The sequence below is a fragment of the Oncorhynchus kisutch genome, linkage group LG4 (assembly GCF_002021735.2).
Source record: "Oncorhynchus kisutch isolate 150728-3 linkage group LG4, Okis_V2, whole genome shotgun sequence".
Classification (NCBI taxonomy): Eukaryota; Metazoa; Chordata; class Actinopteri; order Salmoniformes; family Salmonidae; genus Oncorhynchus; species Oncorhynchus kisutch.
In genome coordinates, this window is record NC_034177.2 from 52,135,855 (window position 1) to 52,153,913 (window position 18,059).

An 18,059-nucleotide genomic window follows, 5' to 3' on the forward strand; every position below is an offset into this window, starting at 1 on the left:
CTACCTAAAGTCTTTCCAAAGTATTTATGGAAGCATACATGACATTATAAAAAGTTACATTTACTATTATAGTAGGGGGCGTAGCCCTCTGTGTCCTGCCTGCTGTAATACCACTGTTCTCCAGTAGGGCGGTGATGTCTCAGGTAGACTGGCGGTTGTACTCCTGGGGGGGATGCAGGCCGTCATAGTGGAACTCTCGCCACTGCTCGGTGCTCTCCCGTGTCCTCTCGTCTTGCTCTAAGGCCAGAGGTAAGTTATGGGAGGGAATGACGAGGGTAGACCGATCACGCTACTGGATGAAGTGTTACTGGATCAATTCACTGATGCACATAGGCTACTGCCATACTGTGCTCTGATTATACACCAACAATAAAAGAGAAACTGTTACAGGAGTAGAATACAAAATAACCTGTTATTGTTTATACTGTATATTACGGTATTATACACTGTGTACAAAACCTTAGGAACATCTTCCTAATATTGAGTTGCACCCCCTTTTGCCCTCAGAACAGCCTCGATTCGTCGGGGCATGGACTCGACAAGGTGCCAAGCCATTCTTGATACACACAGGAAACTGTTGAGCGTGGAAAAACCCAGCAGCACCACAGTTCTTGACATAGTCAAACCGGTGCTCCTGGCACCTACTACCATACCCCGTTCAAAGGCACTTAAATCTTTTGTCTTGCCCATTCACATACACAACCCATGTCTCAAGTGTCTCAAGGCTTAAAAATCCTTCTTTAAAAACTGCCCCCCCCCCCATATACACTGATTAAAGTGGATCCAACAATAAGGGATCATAGCTTTCACATGTGTTCACCTGGTCAGTCTATGTCATGGTATTTGCCATGGTGCCCTAGTAGCAGCCTCTAAGCAAAGAGTTCCTGTAAATATGTACTGTTTTTTTTTATCAGTTGTTTTGTTTTTGAAAACATTGATTTTTATTGCATATTTTATGCATGTTTGTGGTGGTTTTGATCCACAGATTTGCAGATGGACTGGCAGGTCAACTCTTTTTGGCTTAGCTAGCTAACTAGCTGGCTAATGGTTCGAATGATGCATCTGGACACTATCAGCTTTTTGTGTCACTTGGTTGCTGGTTCCTGATCTTTTGAAAGCATCAATTGAAGAGTCACCTGAAGCGTGAGAGGAATGGGAGATGCAGTAGAGGAATGCAGTGCTGAGGCAGAGGGCTCATAGTGAGGACAACTAGCTACTACTCTGAACGGTGTGTGGTGAGCTTTCTGGCTGCCGAGGCATCACTCAAGTGGGTGACATGCATTATGAAGGAGGAGAAGTCCAGTCGCTACATGGATCAGGCTGGTTCCCAGAGCAACCCTCTATAAGATTGCCACTAGACCCTTTCTTCATCAACCATCTCCCTGACCACATTCTGACCACATTCCTCTTCTCAAGCCATGATGAACTGCCTCTCTCTATCTTTGGAGGATGCATGAACTCAAAAGACCTGGCCCCTATTGGTCGACCTCACTATAGTTAAAGCTACTCATGGTGATGCATTGCTTGTTTTTCTATGAGGCGCTTTGAGATTTTGAAAAGCGCTACAGAAATTGAATACATTATTATTATGGGAAGAGCAGGTGTTCCTAATGTTTTGTACACTGTGTATTATTATACCGTCATGCTCCTCCTCAGCGTAGTTCTCAAACTCATTCCTCTGTTCCTCATGGTTCTCTCTCTTCCGCTTATCTGCAGCCAGCACCTGCCTCTGTTCAGCTATAGGGGAGGAGAAAAAGGAAGTCAATTCAATTGTATCACTTGCGGTCAAACTGCACCGACAACATTACGTAGGATTGGATCTCTGCAGAGTACAGGCAGACGCTGGGTTTGGGCCATGGAATCCTCTCCTAATCCTGACACCTAACCTCTGACCTTTTCGTCATTGTTGTTTCCATGGGACAGGTCTTTGCCTGCATAACGACTCCCTTTGGAATTTGATTTAGGGAATTCAGGTCAGTCAGGTAGTTGTAAATAACAACTAAATGGAAAAGCAATCAGATGAACAGTTGAAATGGTAAAGCTTGCAGCGTTCCTTCGCAGGTCGGTGGTCAGGGAGCTGTGAACTAATGACCCAGTGTAAATAAAACTCAAAAAGGTGACCACCAATATCGTCAACCAAGGGTTATGTGAATCAATTGGGATACTGCACTGTATGCACGTCACTTAATTACACATCGAGAGGATAATGTGACAGGGCACATGAGTGATATGCTCCTAACTCCTGTCAAAGTATTTGACCCACCCACTCACTTCTACCTGGCATAACCTCGCCACATAAAATCCCAAAGTCAAACAGGTTCACCCATTTGAATATAGGTGAAAGCCACATTGATGTTGATTATACCTACCTGGCAACAGAGCTGAACCTCACTGTAACCACTCAGTGGTCACACAGATAACACAAACTAACACACACATTTGTTATACTATCCTTGTGGGGACCAAACAATTGATTCCCATTCAAAATCCTAATTTCCCTGACCTTAACTCCTAACCTCTAACCCTAACCCCGAAGCTTAAAACAGCCTTTTTCCTTATGGGGACCGGTGAAACGTCCCCTCTTGACTACATTTTCCATGTTTTACTATTCTAAAAGGGGAATTCTGATCCCCACAAGGATAGTAAAACCAAAAACACACACACACACAATCAAATACATGTATAAAGATGTGCTTATACAGAAACACAAGCCTAAAACCCCAAACAGCAAGCAATGTTGATGTACAGACCGCCTCACACTATAGGTTTATCCACATTTTCTCATATGACTTTACTGTGGTTTAGTAGTGTCAACATCTGGCTGCCAAAGGGGCTTTCAAAAATATTTTTCTGTCCTCCCTCCACTGTGCCTATGTGTTGGCACATTCCACACTCAACTTCTAACTGCTCTCTCCATACCCAGACTGGATACAAACATCACTCCACCTCACTCTTTCTCTCTTTTTCTTCTCTTGCTCTAACTTTTTTTAGCTAACACTTCAATTTGTCTTGTGTTTCTGCATTAAGTAACTCGCCTCTCAACGGCTCTCTTTCTCCAGCTAAACTCTCACCTGGCCGTCAACTGAGTAGTTAAAGAGAACAATCAAACATCTCAGTTATGGGAACTTTCACAAGGTCTCCTCTCGTGTCCTAGCGGTTAGAGCGTTGGGACAGTAACTGAAAGGTTGCTTGTTCAAATCCTTAAAGTGGGAAAAATCTGCCCTTGAACGAGGCAGTTAACCCCACAACAACTTCTCCCCCGACCTTGATGATGTCAATTAAGGCAGTTTCCCGCACCTCTCTGATTCAGAGGGGTTGTGGAAAATGCATTCAGTTTTGCAACTTACTACAGTAAGTATCACCTTTCCCTGCATTATACATGTACTTGTGAAAGTGGAGATTTTTGTCTACTCCTCGGTTTTAGCTGAGTAGGATAAAAGGAGGAGAGAAGCTAAATGCTCCATGCTACCCTGTAGCTCCTGCAGCAGCCACCGATATGCTACCGTTTATAGCTGGGTCATGTTCAGTGGGGGGAAAACTTTTGAAACAGAGAGGTACCATATCTAAACTTGTCCAATGGGAACACTGGGTTTGGTTTTCTGTTGCAAAACATTTAGCTACAGTGTGCCCTACTGAACACAACTCTGGTCTGAGGCGGTCCGGCAAAGGTATAGCACCTGCGATGTCCAGGGCTCTAGGCTTTGCAGCTGCCAGTCGCCGGCCAGCCTTCTCACAGTAAAAACACTATTCTCCAGCTCAGTCCAGCCATAACGGTATTCACTCAGTGTCATAACATGACCTATTCAGCTGAATCCTTTTACATTCTTGCCATTTAGCAGGCACTCTTATCCAACTTACAGTAGTGAGTGCATACATGTTCATATTTGTTCCTACTGGTCCCACATGGGAATCAAACTACCAGCTGAGCCACATGGGACCGAATCATTGCAAAGATGGATAAAACACTGGGACTTCAGCCATTGCTGTATTCAACTGCAGCAATATAAACTCCATCCAGTAATATAAACTCTGGCGTAGTGGAGTAGTAGGCTACCTCTGCAACCAAAACGTTCAGCTGACCTTAAAAAGTATTGATCGATTTAGAAGATGTGGGACCAAACCATCCATCTATGCCTACACACACAAGCTATGCTTCATTCAGGCATCCACAGACAGAGGCACGCAACACCACACTCTCCATTGCCAGTTCACCACTGACCGTTGGTGGAAAAACAACTCCAAAAACATCCAAGCAACATGAAAGAGATCCAAACAGAGAAAGCTTCAATCACCGTCAATTTCGTCCTGAGACTTGGCAGCTCTTCTGCTGCGGCGTCTGAAGAAGTTTGCTGCGTCGGCCTCGGTCATGAAGATCTCCCTCAGTGGACCTGAGAAGAAAAGATAAAGAAAAGACTGAGTTGAGAGCCATTGTGTTGGTATGCAGAGGGTGGAGAGTTCGCTCCCAGATCAGGGAAAACTAAGATAACAAAACATGTCCATTCTTTTACAATCGCATAAGAGATGAGAGGAGGGTAGATTTAACAGCAGGCAAAAAAAGAGAGAGTTCAGTAAGGTTTGAAGTCTCAGCCCGCACCAAGAAATTAGGTTGTATGTGCTGCAGAAGACGAAGAGGGTTCAGTGAAGGTCGCTCTGCTTACCTCTCGGGTCGGTTGCCTTGGTAGTGCCCTTATCATCGGGGACAGCTGCACTGTCTACCTCCTGAGATACTGCAGGGGTTCAGAGGTACATGATCATAGGACAAAACATCAGATCAGCGTTGAGCTCTCTATCACAATGTTCCCATACCACTATCACTAGTAACAGAGTCACTCTGCCCTCAGACTGCACTCTAGGTTTCTCTAGCGATATCACAGAAAATATGACATGCACCATCCTCCTCAAGTATTCATTCACATCTCGTAAGTATATATTATTCCCTGACAATACAGTCCCCCTGCAGGCAGACTCACTCACAGGACAGTGACAGGAGCACAGCGACAAGGAAGGTTGCATGCGACCAGGACATCTTGAGAGCTGTTTCTGAGCCGTTGAGGGAAAGGAGAGAGGTGAGAGAGAGAGAGAGAGAGAGAGAGAGAGAGAGAGAGAGAGGGCGGGGGGAAGGAGGTGAGTAAGAGAGGAAGGAGGTGAGAATGAGAGAGAGGGAGAAAGAGAGCAGATGGCACCCTGGAAGGGGGGGCCGGGGGCCTGGGAGAAGATCAGCTGGATGAAATTTCAGAGGCTTTGACAAACCGTTGGTCAGGGAGGGGAAGAGAGGATCCATGGGGACCATGGAAGCAGCACCACAAAAACGTCAAGGTTTCCTCACATAAGCCACATCATTTCAGTTTTTCAAGTAATTAAACAGTTTGATCTGAAAACCCTCAAAAGTAATATACCCCCGACCATAATCTTTGGAGCTGAACTTACACAATATATGATAACGGTCCAGATGACCTTTCACCTTGTCTCAGGTGGCACATGCTCTGGGGGCATTTAGAGATTTCAAATGGGAAGGACTCAATGCGAGATCATTCATGCCACAAGTATTATGTTGCAATATTAATTACAGCTTCATAATGTATACCTGCAGCAAAGTCTGACCCGAGTTTGTGCTGTACATCATTCCACTCAACATAATGCTCCATAACATATTTAAGGGAGAGCTGAAAGCTTTGATTGGGTTTGATGTTGACAAATGTGTTATTTTGTCATAATTGCCATGTGTGGAGGCTCGTTGCTGGGCAGGACTCCAGGATACAGCTGTACACCAGAGACTTACTGACATGTACAGTATATTTTTTTATGTTTACACCTATCAGACAGGAAAGCAATGGATGACTTGCAACTACTACAACACTGCAATTCACAGTCCTGGAAAGCAATGACAAAACAGATTTTGAGGGCACCGACTTGCCTGTGTTGCCTCCCGCCAAATCTCTCCATCCAGGCAGAACCATATGTACAATATACACAAAAGAATAAAGGGAACACTTAAACAACACAATGTAACTCCAAGTCAATCACACTTCTGTGAAATCAAACTGTCCACTTAGGAAGCAACACTGATTGACAATAAATTTCACATGCTGTTGTGCAAATGGAATAGACAACAGGTGGAAATTATAGGCAATTAGCAAGACACTCCCAATAAAGGAGTGGTTCTGCAGGTGGTGACCACAGACCAAAATTATTCAGCCCCCTTAAGTTAATACTTTGACTTTTGCTGCGATTACAGCTGTAAGTCGCTTGGGGTATGTCTCTATCAGTTTTTCACATCGAGAGACTGACATTTTTTCCCATTCCTCCTTGCAAAACAGCTCGAGCTCAGTGAGGTTGGATGGAGAGCATTTGTGAACAGCAGTTTTCAGTTCTTTCCACAGATTCTCAATTGGATTCAGGTCTTGATTTTGACTTGGCCATTCTAACACCTGGATATGTTTATTTTTGAACCATTCCATTGTAGATTTTGCTTTATGTTTTGGATCATTGTCTTGTTGGAAGACAAATCTCCGTCCCAGTCTAAGGTCTTCTTCCAGAATGGTTCTGTATTTGGCTCCATCCATCTTCCCATCAATTTTAACCATCTTCCCTGTCCCTGATGAAGAAAAGCAGGCCCAAACCATGATGCTGCCACCACCACCATGTTTGATAGTGGGGATGGTGTTCAGGGTGATGAGCTGTGTTGCTTTTACGCCAAACATAACGTTTTGCATTGTTGCCAAAAAGTTCCATTTTGGTTTCATCTGACCAGAGCACCTTCTTCCACATGTTTGGTGTGTCTCCCAGGTGGCTTGTGGCAAACTTTAAACGACACTTTTTATGGATATCTTTAAGAAATGGCTTTCTTCTTGCCACTCTTCCATAAAGGCCAGATTTGTGCAATATACGACTGATTGTTGTCCTATGGACAGAGTCTCCCACCTCAGCTGTAGATCTCTGCAGTTCATCCAGAGTGATCATGGGCCTCTTGGCTGCATCTCTGATCAGTCTTCTCCTTGTATGAGCTGAAAGTTTAGAGGGACGGCCAGGTCTTGGTAGATTTGCAGTGGTCTGATACTCCTTCCATTTCAATATTATCGCTTGCACAGTGCTCCTTGGGATGTTTAAAGCTTGGGAAATCTTTTTGTATCCAAATCCGGCTTTAAACTTCTTCACAACAGTATCTCGGACCTGCCTGGTGTGTTCCTTGTTCTTCATGATGCTCTCTGCGCTTATAACGGACCTCTGAGACTATCACAGTGCAGGTGCATGTATACGGAGACTTGATTACACACAGGTGGATTGTATTTATCATCATTAGTCATTTAGGTCAACATTGGATCATTCAGAGATCCTCACTGAACTTCTGGAGAGAGTTTGCTGCAGGGGCTGAATAATTTTGTACGCCCAATTTTTCAGTTTTTGATTTGTTAAAAAAGTTTGAAATATCCAATAAATGTTGTTCCACTTCATGATTGTGTCCCACTTGTTGTTGATTCTTCACAAAAAAATACAGTTTTATATCTTTATGTTTGAAGCCTGAAATGTGGCAAAAGGTCGCAAAGTTCAAGGGGGCCGAATTCTTTCGCAAGGCACTGTATAACCAAGTTATCGTTACTCATTGTGTATTTATTCCTCGTGTTATTATCTTTCTATTCTTTTTCCCCCATTTTTTCTCTCTGCTTTGTTTGAAAGGGCCCGTAAAAAAGAATTTCACTGTTAGTCTACACCTGTTGGTTATGAAGCATTTGACAAAAGATTTGATTTGACACACACACACACACTGCCAGATCTCTCCATCCAGATGGAATGGGCTGGCCCCTTTAACAAGGCTGCCCTCTTTGCTCAGCAGAAACTCCATCAGGAAAGTATGCAGACTTTTGTTTGCTTGAGTTTTTCCCCACCTGAATAGCTGACTCGACACAGGTCGGAGTGAATGTGTAAATTGTTGAGAGAGAGAAGTATGCTAGGCTATCCAGGGTGGAGGGACTTTATGGATTATCTCCCAGGGGTCCAAAGTAAGTTGGAGTAAAGGGAGGAAGGATATTGTGTGTGTGTGTGTGTGTGTGTGTGTGTGTGTGTGTGTGTGTGTGTGTGTGTGTGTGTGTGTGTAGTTGTCCTACCTTATCAGGACTCCAGTGTCCTAACAATTCACCTAAATGTCCTGACAAGGTAGGGAACAAGAACAAGTATTTTCTATGGTGAGAATGAACAGCAACCTAGTGGTAAGGAGATTCTGGTGTACAGACTTACTGTACATCAACATAGAGCACAAAAAAACATCCCTCTCTATCTCACACACAGATGGACTGCTATTTTCCTACAAAGTTGGGATTTATAAGGAAAAGCATGTGCCCGATACTCGGCTTATACTGTAAAGCTTATCAAGAAAGACACAAATAGATGTTGTGCCAAATAGATAGAGATGAGACACCAGTAAATCAAACTAGTGGGTATTATGTTAGAAAGATGCTAGGATTATATCACATTAGCTGAGTAAACACAACTCCATATCATCTCTATGCACACAAAAGAATGAGGGTTCCTCAAGGGTTCTTTGAGAAGGGTGATGCTTCTATGTGCGAACCATATTGACCCAAAGAACCATTTGAGCACTTCAACGGCTCTTTGCAGTTCAAAAAAAGGGTTCTTTCCTCTTCTAGTGATAATTAAAATGTAAGGGCAGTGGCTCATGGGCATATTCAGGGGCGTGTTTTACGCACAGCTCTTTTTTTTTGCAACTGTGAGTCAGAGTGTCATCCCAGTTGATCTAATCTGTTGTGTTATGCTGTTACATGTTACATATGACTATGGCCAGTGACAGTGTATTGTGAAAGACTCTCATATGGCCTTGAGTCATTTGAGAATGTTCGACTAAATCAGTCGTTGGTTTTTTTATTCTCTCCTCAGGGGACCTTCAGCCGTTCCAGAGCTAGCACACCTGATTTAATGTGTTAATAAACCAACCAGAATCAATGTCTGCGCCTCCGTGGAAATCAAGTTAGCGTACTCCAAAAATCTTCATATAAATCTGTCTGTTTAAACTAGGGATATCTGGATTTTTTTTTTATGGGCTGTGTCTAAATCCATCGATGTCGGTACCACCGAGGTGCCAACTTCTGTCAGTAGCGTCCGTACAGTTTGGGCTACTCTCTAAGAACACGTACTGTACATGTCGGTTGTTTGGCTCTAGGAAGCCCACAAAGCCACACAAGACTCGTCTGAAGGTAGTCTGGTACCTGTTTAAAAAATGAAAGTACAGAATATACTGTATGGAAGTAGTTTAGTGCCTTAAAAGAGCCGTTAAATATGTGTAGAAAAAATATATAAATCATTTTCTGATCTTTCTTAGATCTCTCAGATATAGGACAGACACTTCAAAGCAAACTTATTTTTATTTATTTTTACAATCTGATTTTCCATGTATGAATCTGTTATTCATTGCATTTCTATGGACAAATGGCATTTCTATGGACTAATGATGCTGCCACCGCCGTGCTTCACCGTAGGGATGGTGCCAGGTTTCCTCCTGACGTGACACTTGGCATTCCAATGAGTTCCATCTTGGTTTCTTCAGACCAGAGAATCTTGTTTATCATGGTCTGAGAATCCTTTAAGTGCTGTTTGGCAAACTCCAAGCAGGCTGTCATGTGCCTTTTACTGAGGAGTTACTCCCATCTGGCCGCTCTACCATAAAGGCCTGATTGGTGGAGTGCTGCAGAGATGGTTGCCCTTCTAGAAGGTTGCCCTTCTAGAAGGTTCTCCCATCTCCACAGAGGAAATCTGGAGCTCTGTCAGAGGGTTCTTGGTCACCTCTCTGACCAAGGCCCTTCTCCCCCGATTGCTCAGTTTGGCCGGGAAGCCAGCTCTAGGAAGAGTCTTATTGGTTTCAAACTTCTTCCATTAAAGAATGATGGAGGCCATTGTGTTCTTGGGGACCTTCAATGCTGCAGAAATGTTTTGGTACCCTTCTCCAGATCTGTGCTTCGACACAATCCTGTCTCGGAGAATTCAAACAATTCCTTCAACCCCATTGCTTGGTTTTTGCTCTGACATGCACTCTCAACTGTGGGACCTAATATAGACAGGTGTGTGCCTTTCCAAATCATCTCCAATCAATTGAATTTACCACAGGTGGACTCCAAGTTGTAGAAACATCTCAAGGATGATCAATGGAAACAGGGTGCACCCAAGCTCAATTTTGAGTCTGATGTTAAGTCTGAATGTTAATTAAGGTATTTCTGTTTTTTATTTTTAATACATTTGCAACAACAAAAAAATCAACCTGTTTTCACATTGTCATTATGGGGTATTGTGTGTGGATTGATGAGGAAAATGTTTTATTCAATCCATTTTAGAATAAGGCTGTAATGTAACAAACTGTGGAAAAAGACAAGGGGTCTGAATACTTATAATATCATCACCTCTTGAAGAGTATAGTCAGAACTACAAATGTCTGATTGTTGCATGCAAAACACTTGCACACATTTAGCTCTATCAGAGTTATACAGGAACTAACTGCATGCTTTTCATGATCATTAAACATCAATTTATAATTTATTTTCAGATAAGCGACAGTAGCCTATCCATTTGGAATATGGCATGAAGCTAGCTAAACAAACAAATGTCATTTAGCTTTCGGAAGACTTTGACATTGGCAAGTCCTCATCCTGGTAAAGTTTTCAGTCAGACAACTGTCATTGGTATTTGACATTTTATTAGGAACCCATTAGCTGTGGAGAAAGCAGGAGCTACTGTTCCTGGGGTCCACACAAAACATAAAACTTGACATAATACAGAAAGTTAATAAACAAGAACAGCTCAAGTACAGAACTACAGAAATAAATTAAAAAACAGCACAATCAGCTTACATATCAATACATACAAACAACATATCTAGGTCCAATAGGGGAGAGGCGTCGTGCCATGAGATGTTGCTTTATCTGTTTTATAAAAACAGGCCTGCTGTTCACTTGAGCAATATCAGCTGGAAGGGAGTTCCATGAAGTAATGGCTCTATATAATACTTTACACTTTCTTAAACTTCCTATGGATTTGGGGACTGTGAAAAGACCTCTGGTGGCATTGGTGGTGGGGTAAGTGTGTGTGTCAGAGCTGTGTGTGAATTGACTTCATAAACCATTTGGAATTTTCAACAAATGAATGTTTCTTATAAAAGAAGAAGTGATAAAGTCCGTCTCTCCTCAACTCTGAGCCAAGAGAGACTGGCATGCGTAGTATTTATTTGATTTGACAGCTTTGGACACTCTTGGCATCATTAAAAAAAAAGTTATTTAACTAGGTAAGTCAAAGTCGTCCAGCCTACCCTGGACGACTCTGGGCCAATTGTGCACCGCCCTATGGGACTCCCAATCACAGCCAGATGTGATACAACCAGGGACTGTAGTGACATCTCTTGCACTGAGATGCAGTGCTTTAGACCACTGTGCTTCTCGGGAGCCCCACATAAAGCTTTCGACATAAAGGGGTTTCTGTGAGAATTACAGGGAGGGGGCGTTTAACCCCAATTGACCCCAAATTGAGATCCCTACTGAGACCCCCCCCCCCCAAAAAAAATATATATATATTGTTTTTTTAATGTGTTTGTCAACCGGCCCTGTCAGTGTCGATACTTATATGCTGGAAAGAAAAGCAACGCTGCTCTCGGATCAGCTTTCAACATTCAAATGTCACTTTAACATTACTCCGCAATACTGACGACGGATTAGCATCAACACGTAGACCTAGAGAGATAATAAACTACCGCCTATATAACCCTGTTTCCATCCACAGATTTTATGTAGTCATACCGTATTAAAAAAAACACCACAGCTGTGATGGAAATAGGAAGTTTTGGGACACATTTTATAAATGCCTACAGATCATTTGTTGGTGGAATCTTTTTGTGTCTGTAATATTAATTATGGCGGTGGAAATATTGATATTGTTGCGACCTTAACCCAACACCTAGTGACCTCGTCAAAAGATTTGGACTTCTTGGCATAACGATGAAGGTGTTGGTTTGACAGTCGCTGGACCTGTTGGGGCCATTCGCTACAAAACAATAACCATTTTATCGAAGTTAACTTGTCACGAGATACGGCGTGTGGTCCTCCCACTACGACTCAGTTTCTACACTGTTATAATGGGGTATAATGTGTAGTAGTTGCACACCTCCCTGCTGAATTATGTAGAGCTGATTTGGGACAGTTTATATATATCTTAATATATAAATGATATATAAATTAATATTTGTGTCATTCTCAAAACTTTTGGCCACGACTGTATACATTCAGCCCAAAAACCAAACATGTACCGTCTACTTCTTATTTTAGTTCTTTTTTTGTTATCCACCCTCTGGTATCTTTTCATTCCCATGCTAATATATATATATACAGTATATAGGTATGTTAAGGTTCACTCTTAGTTTTCCTTATCTCCACTGTTACGTCTCAAGAGAACATTCCTGGTCATCCCTACTGCCTCTGATCTGACAGACTAAAAAAATGTAAACAATGAAAATGGTGCCGTCTGGTTTGCTTAACATAAAGAATGTGAAGTGATTTTTACTTTTGAGACTTAAGTATATTTGAGCAATTACATTTACTTTTGATACTTGAGTACATTTAAAACCAAATACTTGTAGACTTTTACTCAAGTAGGAAAATTACTGGGTGACTTTTACTAGAGTCATTTTCTATTAAGGTATCTTTACTTTTACTCAAGCATAACAATTGGGTACTTTTTCCACCACTGGTCGTAAGATGCTTCTTTGCTCTTCAACGTCACTTTTATTCACAGAAGACCTCCTCGGACTGTTACCTCAAATAACTTCACTTCAGAATGAAGTTGACCAAAAATACAAATTGTTACCAACAAGTAAATAATACAAAGACGCTTCCAATGAAAACCCACGACTGCATTTTAAAACACAGATGACTGCATCTAAAGTTCAAAGTGTTTCCATCGCATTTTCAACTCCCCCGATGGCTTTCTACCGAGGTAAAGTTGGTTTTATATTCACCCATTCGGACATTTGACAGACGTTCAACAGACGTTCGCCAAAAGCCATTTAAAAATGTAAAAATCAATTACTTTTGTCCGTTTGTCACAGGATCATCAAACTACATATGATTTATTCTATAAAATGTCTAGCATACTTTTACAACCTTTGTTTTGAGGGGAAAAAAAATGCAGTTTTTTTTTAAGAGGGCATGTAGTCTGTCTAGAGGGCATGTGGTCAAGGTGCTAACAAGTCTGTTATACCCTATTAGAAGAGGCCTGGCAGAAAATTTAATTAGATTACAGGAAAAAACTACGGGATGAAGGGGTCAGGCCTGACTAACAAAGAAGACAGGTGGATGGATCAAGAGGACCAAGAGGATCAACATGGACATTCCACAGGGGATGGCCAGGAATGTTCTCTTGAGATGTACAAAAGTTTGGCCTCACTTAGAAATGTCCTTGTTTTTGAAAGAAAAGCATGAAAATAACATCAAATTGATCAGAAATACAGTGTAGACATTGTTAATGTTGTAAATGACCATTGCAGCTGGAAACAGCAGATTTTTAATGGAATATCTACTCAGGCTCATTATCAGCAACCATCACTCCTGTGTTCTGATGACACACTGTGTTAGCTAAACCAAGTTTATCATTTTAAAAGGCTAATTGATCATTATAAAAGCCTTTTGCAATTATGTTAGCACAGCTGAAAACAGTTGTTCTGATTAAAGAAGCAATAAAACTGGCCTTCTTTAGACTAGTTGAGTATCTGGAGCATCAGCATTTGTGGGTTCGATAACAGGCTCAAAATGGCCAGAAACAAAGAACTTTGTTCGGAAACTTGTCAGTCTATTCTTGTTCTGAGAAATTAAGGCTATTCCATGTAACAAATTGCCAAGAAACGGAAGAGCTCGTACAACTCTGTGTACTACTCCCTTCACAGAACAGTACAAATTGGCGCTACCCAGAATAGAAAGAGGAGTGGGAGGCCCGGTGCACAACTGGGCAAGAGGGATGCTTCGGGATGCTGGCCTTCTAGGCAGAGTTGCAAAGAAAAAGCCATATCTCAGATATAAAAAGAAAAGATTAACATGGGCAAAAGAACACAGACACTGGACAGAGGAACTCTGCCTAGAAAGCCAGCATCCTGGAGTCTCCTCTTCACTGTTGACGTTGAGACTGGTGTTTTGTGGGTACTATTTAATGATGCTGCCAGTTGAGGATTTGTGAGGCGTCTGTTTCTCAAACTATACTTTTTTTTTAAACAGTTCGGTCATTTAATGAAGTTTCTAACAATGAACTGGCGATCATAGCGAAGTGGGTGGCGCTATTTCCCCTGGTGATCGGGGTTGAAATTCTTCTGTCTGAAAAAATACGTTCGATGACACGGCGGCGGTGGCACCGTAAGCAAGCAGTAGTCAGGCAGGCGCACACAGCTGAGCTCGCACCCCTCAACACCGATCCATCGTCATCATCGGTTTCTCACGCTGGTATGTTCTCCAACCGAAAAGGGAACAGTTCACTCGCTACTGCCCCCCCCCCCCACCCCCGCCACAAAGGTTCTAACTTCGAGTCCTCGATAGCCATGGCGTGAGCAACATCCTCGCGGATTTAGGTGACATTATTGGAGATAAGAAACTACTACACCGAGACAACAAAGCATTCCTCTTTTTACATCGGGTGGAAAGACGGCATCCGGCATGAAAAGAAGCTCCGGGGACGGGGACACCGGTCAGAACAACGCAAATCGTTTCTGGTGAGCGCTATGGTAACATTTGTCTGATGGGTCCTTACGAAATTACAGCAAATGCCTACCGTGCAAGTGGCTTGACGATAGCAACGAGTTGTTGCGGCCACAACAAAACACATTCCACCCCGCGTTGTCACAAAATGGGGTAACAATGTTGCAATGTTTATTTCACAGCGCTCCCCTATGTGTATGTATGTATGTGTGTGTGTGTGTGTGTATGTATGTATGTATGTATGTATGTGTGTGTGTGTGAGTAGCTTTCTATTGTGGTGGACAGGCTGTTTCTATTCAAATTGGCGTTGTCCCGTCCTGCCTATTAGGCTGTGGAAGGTAAACTGGATACTCTTCACACGAAATAATTAAACATTTAAAAGGTACACAGACAGGAGCTAAGCCACTGTTGTCATGTTTAAAAAATATATGGAAGTGCTGAATTCGCAGAAATACTGTATGTTGTCGTTTAATGAGGAAAGCACAGGGTTTAAGAGGAACTAAACAAAATGATTAATTGAAAATAATATTTTTGGCAAAAACAAACAACAAAAACACCCCGTTGTCCCTACTAGTGATTGTACGCTACAGTATGCAGACATGACAGGTATGATTGTATCGACTTGGCTTGTATTCCCTATTGTAAAGTGATACCCCAAATTCATTTACTGACCTACATTTCAAATCCATCTACATGTTTGTGTTTTCCAAAACATTTATAGAACAAAGTAATCTCTGCTGTAAACCAGGCTTGGAATATTTTTAAATTACATAAGGGGGGGGGGGGGGGGTTTCATTTTTGAATGAAATAGTATTACATTTGACCCATAGGATTTACTAGTTAAAATATCACAGGAAGCTATCGCAGTGGTATTCAATGGATTGCAACAAGTATCCATGTATTTATTCCTAGTGTTTATTATTTTTATATTTATTGTTGGGAAGGGCCTGTAAATAAGTTTTTGAAATAGTGGGGATTCATTACACTTGAAAACCTTTGAATTATATTTGTGTGGAGATAGATACATGGGCAATACATTGTTGGCATGATGGAGCCTTGCCATGTGGCACGTTTACAGTAGACTGCATGAACGTGTCTGTGGGTTCAAGGGTGACGCAAGTGGTAGTCAGTTGTTTTCATGGCATTCCTTCCTTTTGGTGGAATTCCTCTTCCTTTAATGGTTACTGTTTGACTGGGCTTCACCCGCTATACGACCCTCTGTGTGGGGGGGGGGGGGGGGGGGGGGGGGGGAGTTGGCAGGATGTCCTGAAGGAAGACGTCATTGTTCTGAATGCAAGCTCACTCACCCTGAGGAACAGTACACACACGAACAGACTGCTGACCCAGAGCAGCCTCTAGCTCCAAGTTTAGTTTAGTCTGGAGCTGATCATTATAGTGTTATTGATTACCGGCATTGTAGAGTTGTAATAACCAATGTGTATATAGTTGTAGTCCTTCTCAGTGGTTGGTTGTAGTTTCTCTCGTGTCAGCCTGTGATTCAAACGTTAACTCATGTTTAGATCAGATTGATGGGCTCTTTCTTCTTTTTGGTTCAGTAATGTCAAGGTTTTATGTGTAAATATCCCTGTGTGTTATATGGTGCCGCACTGAGGTTGTAAAGGAGATGGTTGCCACCAAGGTGGAGTTGAGTCTTTCCTGTGTGTGTGTGTGTGTGTTTGACATTGTTGTATTACCTTGGTGAAGACCTTTGAGATGGTGGTGGAATTGTAAGGCAGGGTAGCGTGACCTTCTGTGAAACAGCTGTAACCACGCAGCACTGATCCCCACAGGGTAGGGTAGGATATATCAGATTGTGCTCTCTGAGGGGGTGTGTGTGGTTGGGTGTGTATGCGGAAGGCTTGTGAAGGTGTGTAGCTGCACATGTGCGTGGGTGCACAGTTGCCCGAGACTGTCTCTGCCACTCCCCCGGGACTGCAGTGTAGAAGAAATATTAGCCCACTGAGAGAAGTGCGAGATTGAACTTCGCTACAACTTTCTAGAGCAGTGGTCACCAACTTGTTGATCTCCAAGGCATTCCTACACGATTGCCAAACATTTCTGTACAAAAACCCATTGATAAAGCCTTGTATTGGTAGGTGCTCCCGATTAGTTGCCCTGCTCGCCGGGTAGGCGAACTGTTGCCATTTGAACCATTTCATGTGTTTGAAGGTACACACTCTACCTTCCCGGCGGGCCCGGAGAGCAAATCAAGTGCACTATAGACCTTCCGCTGGCCACTCGGTTGTCTCAGATGACCGTGTCTGAAGTAACGTAACAGGCATAAAAGAAAGCTACAGCAAAGTTGTTACTGTGAGATTTCTAAAACGTTTAAAACCATGACTAGGAGTGAGACTGTCAACGAACACAGCAAAGAGCTGCTGTTTTAATGAGTGAGTTCAGGTTTAAGTTCTTAGCACTGTCAACACTTTGTATTCAACACTTTTATAAGCCATAAAATGCACATTCTTCCTATTTCCACTCAGCGCTACAACAAGCACTGCAGCAGTAATGAATGAGGAGGAAAATGTATCTATAAGGTTGCGTTGTTGTTATTATTAGTGGCTTGGGTCTTTTTTAATATCAAGGAATATTTAACTTTCTCTGTTCATAGGAGTAACAACATGAATTTGTGAATGAGGCACAAATAATGTGGTGCAACTTGAGTTATGCAATCAGCTGGAAGACCATTTTTGGTCAGTGTCAGTGGAGGAAAGAGAGAGTGGAGGGATGTTGAGAAGTGGACCCTCAGTCTGCTGTTCTCTCCATCTGCTGAGACTGACCATCAGATGCAGGCACCATCAGCCCAGTAAATAAAAATCTAATTATTTAAATGTATGCTCACTCAGCTGTGGCCCATAAGTAATACAACAACAGATCTATTACCAGTGTGATCATAATAGCCTACCTCAAATTTTGAAATATAATTTTTAAAAATGGCCCGAACAACCATGCATTGGCAGGGCAATTCAAGCAAAGCCAATATGCGGTGATCATGTATTGGGCCTATAGCTTACTGCACAAACGTCATTGCTACAGTACGGTTTTTAATTGGTTGATGTTGCATAGGCTTATGTTTTTTAAGTAATGTAAAAATCCAAATCTGAGCGGTAGATCTCGGCTTGCATTTTGACTCAAAGTGATTTTGACTTAGAAAAGGTTGACAACTGTTTGAGTTTTCCCTATTAACACTATCAACGTTTCATTTACTTCGGTAATTGTGATCGAATCAGTGCAATATTAGGCACTTTCAATGCAACATACCGAAACAAAACAAACTATGCAAGAGATGTTGTAGGCAGAACGCATAGGAGTAGGATTTAAGATGGACTTAAA

At 42.3% G+C, this 18,059-nt stretch overlaps 2 protein-coding genes across 2 annotated transcripts in view; one reads left to right on the top strand and one right to left on the bottom strand.

Moving 5' to 3' along the window:
* On the bottom strand, positions 1-5,103 carry LOC109888731 (unique cartilage matrix-associated protein). Its single transcript, XM_020479903.2, has 5 exons — positions 4,975-5,103; positions 4,659-4,727; positions 4,293-4,388; positions 1,639-1,737; positions 1-237 (listed from the first exon to the last, which is right to left on the bottom strand). The coding sequence occupies exons 1-5, from the start codon at positions 5,024-5,026 to the stop codon at positions 140-142; spliced, it is 414 nt and encodes a 137-aa protein (XP_020335492.1). The 5' UTR covers positions 5,027-5,103; the 3' UTR covers positions 1-139.
* A 9,285-nt stretch (positions 5,104-14,388) lies between these two features.
* LOC109889676 (cyclin-dependent kinase 17) overlaps positions 14,389-18,059 on the top strand; it is a 48,823-nt gene continuing 45,152 nt past the window's right edge. The window contains exon 1 of the mRNA XM_020481281.2: positions 14,389-14,740. Within this exon, the coding sequence (XP_020336870.2) occupies positions 14,685-14,740 (56 nt within the window). The 5' untranslated portion in view covers positions 14,389-14,684. The remainder of the gene's footprint in view (positions 14,741-18,059) is intronic.

What these genes read in the sequence shown, in the direction of transcription:
- LOC109888731 (XM_020479903.2), bottom strand. Translation starts at nt 5,026, where the DNA reads ATGTCCTGGTCGCATGCAACCTTCCTTGTCGCTGTGCTCCTGTCACTG. An exon ending in CAAGGCAACCGACCCGAGAG is followed by an intron (nt 4,389 to 4,658) that starts GTAAGCAGAGCG and finishes TTTTCTTCTCAG; the next exon opens with GTCCACTGAGGGAGATCTTC. An exon ending in GTCTCAGGACGAAATTGACG is followed by an intron (nt 1,738 to 4,292) that starts GTGATTGAAGCT and finishes CCTCCCCTATAG; the next exon opens with CTGAACAGAGGCAGGTGCTG.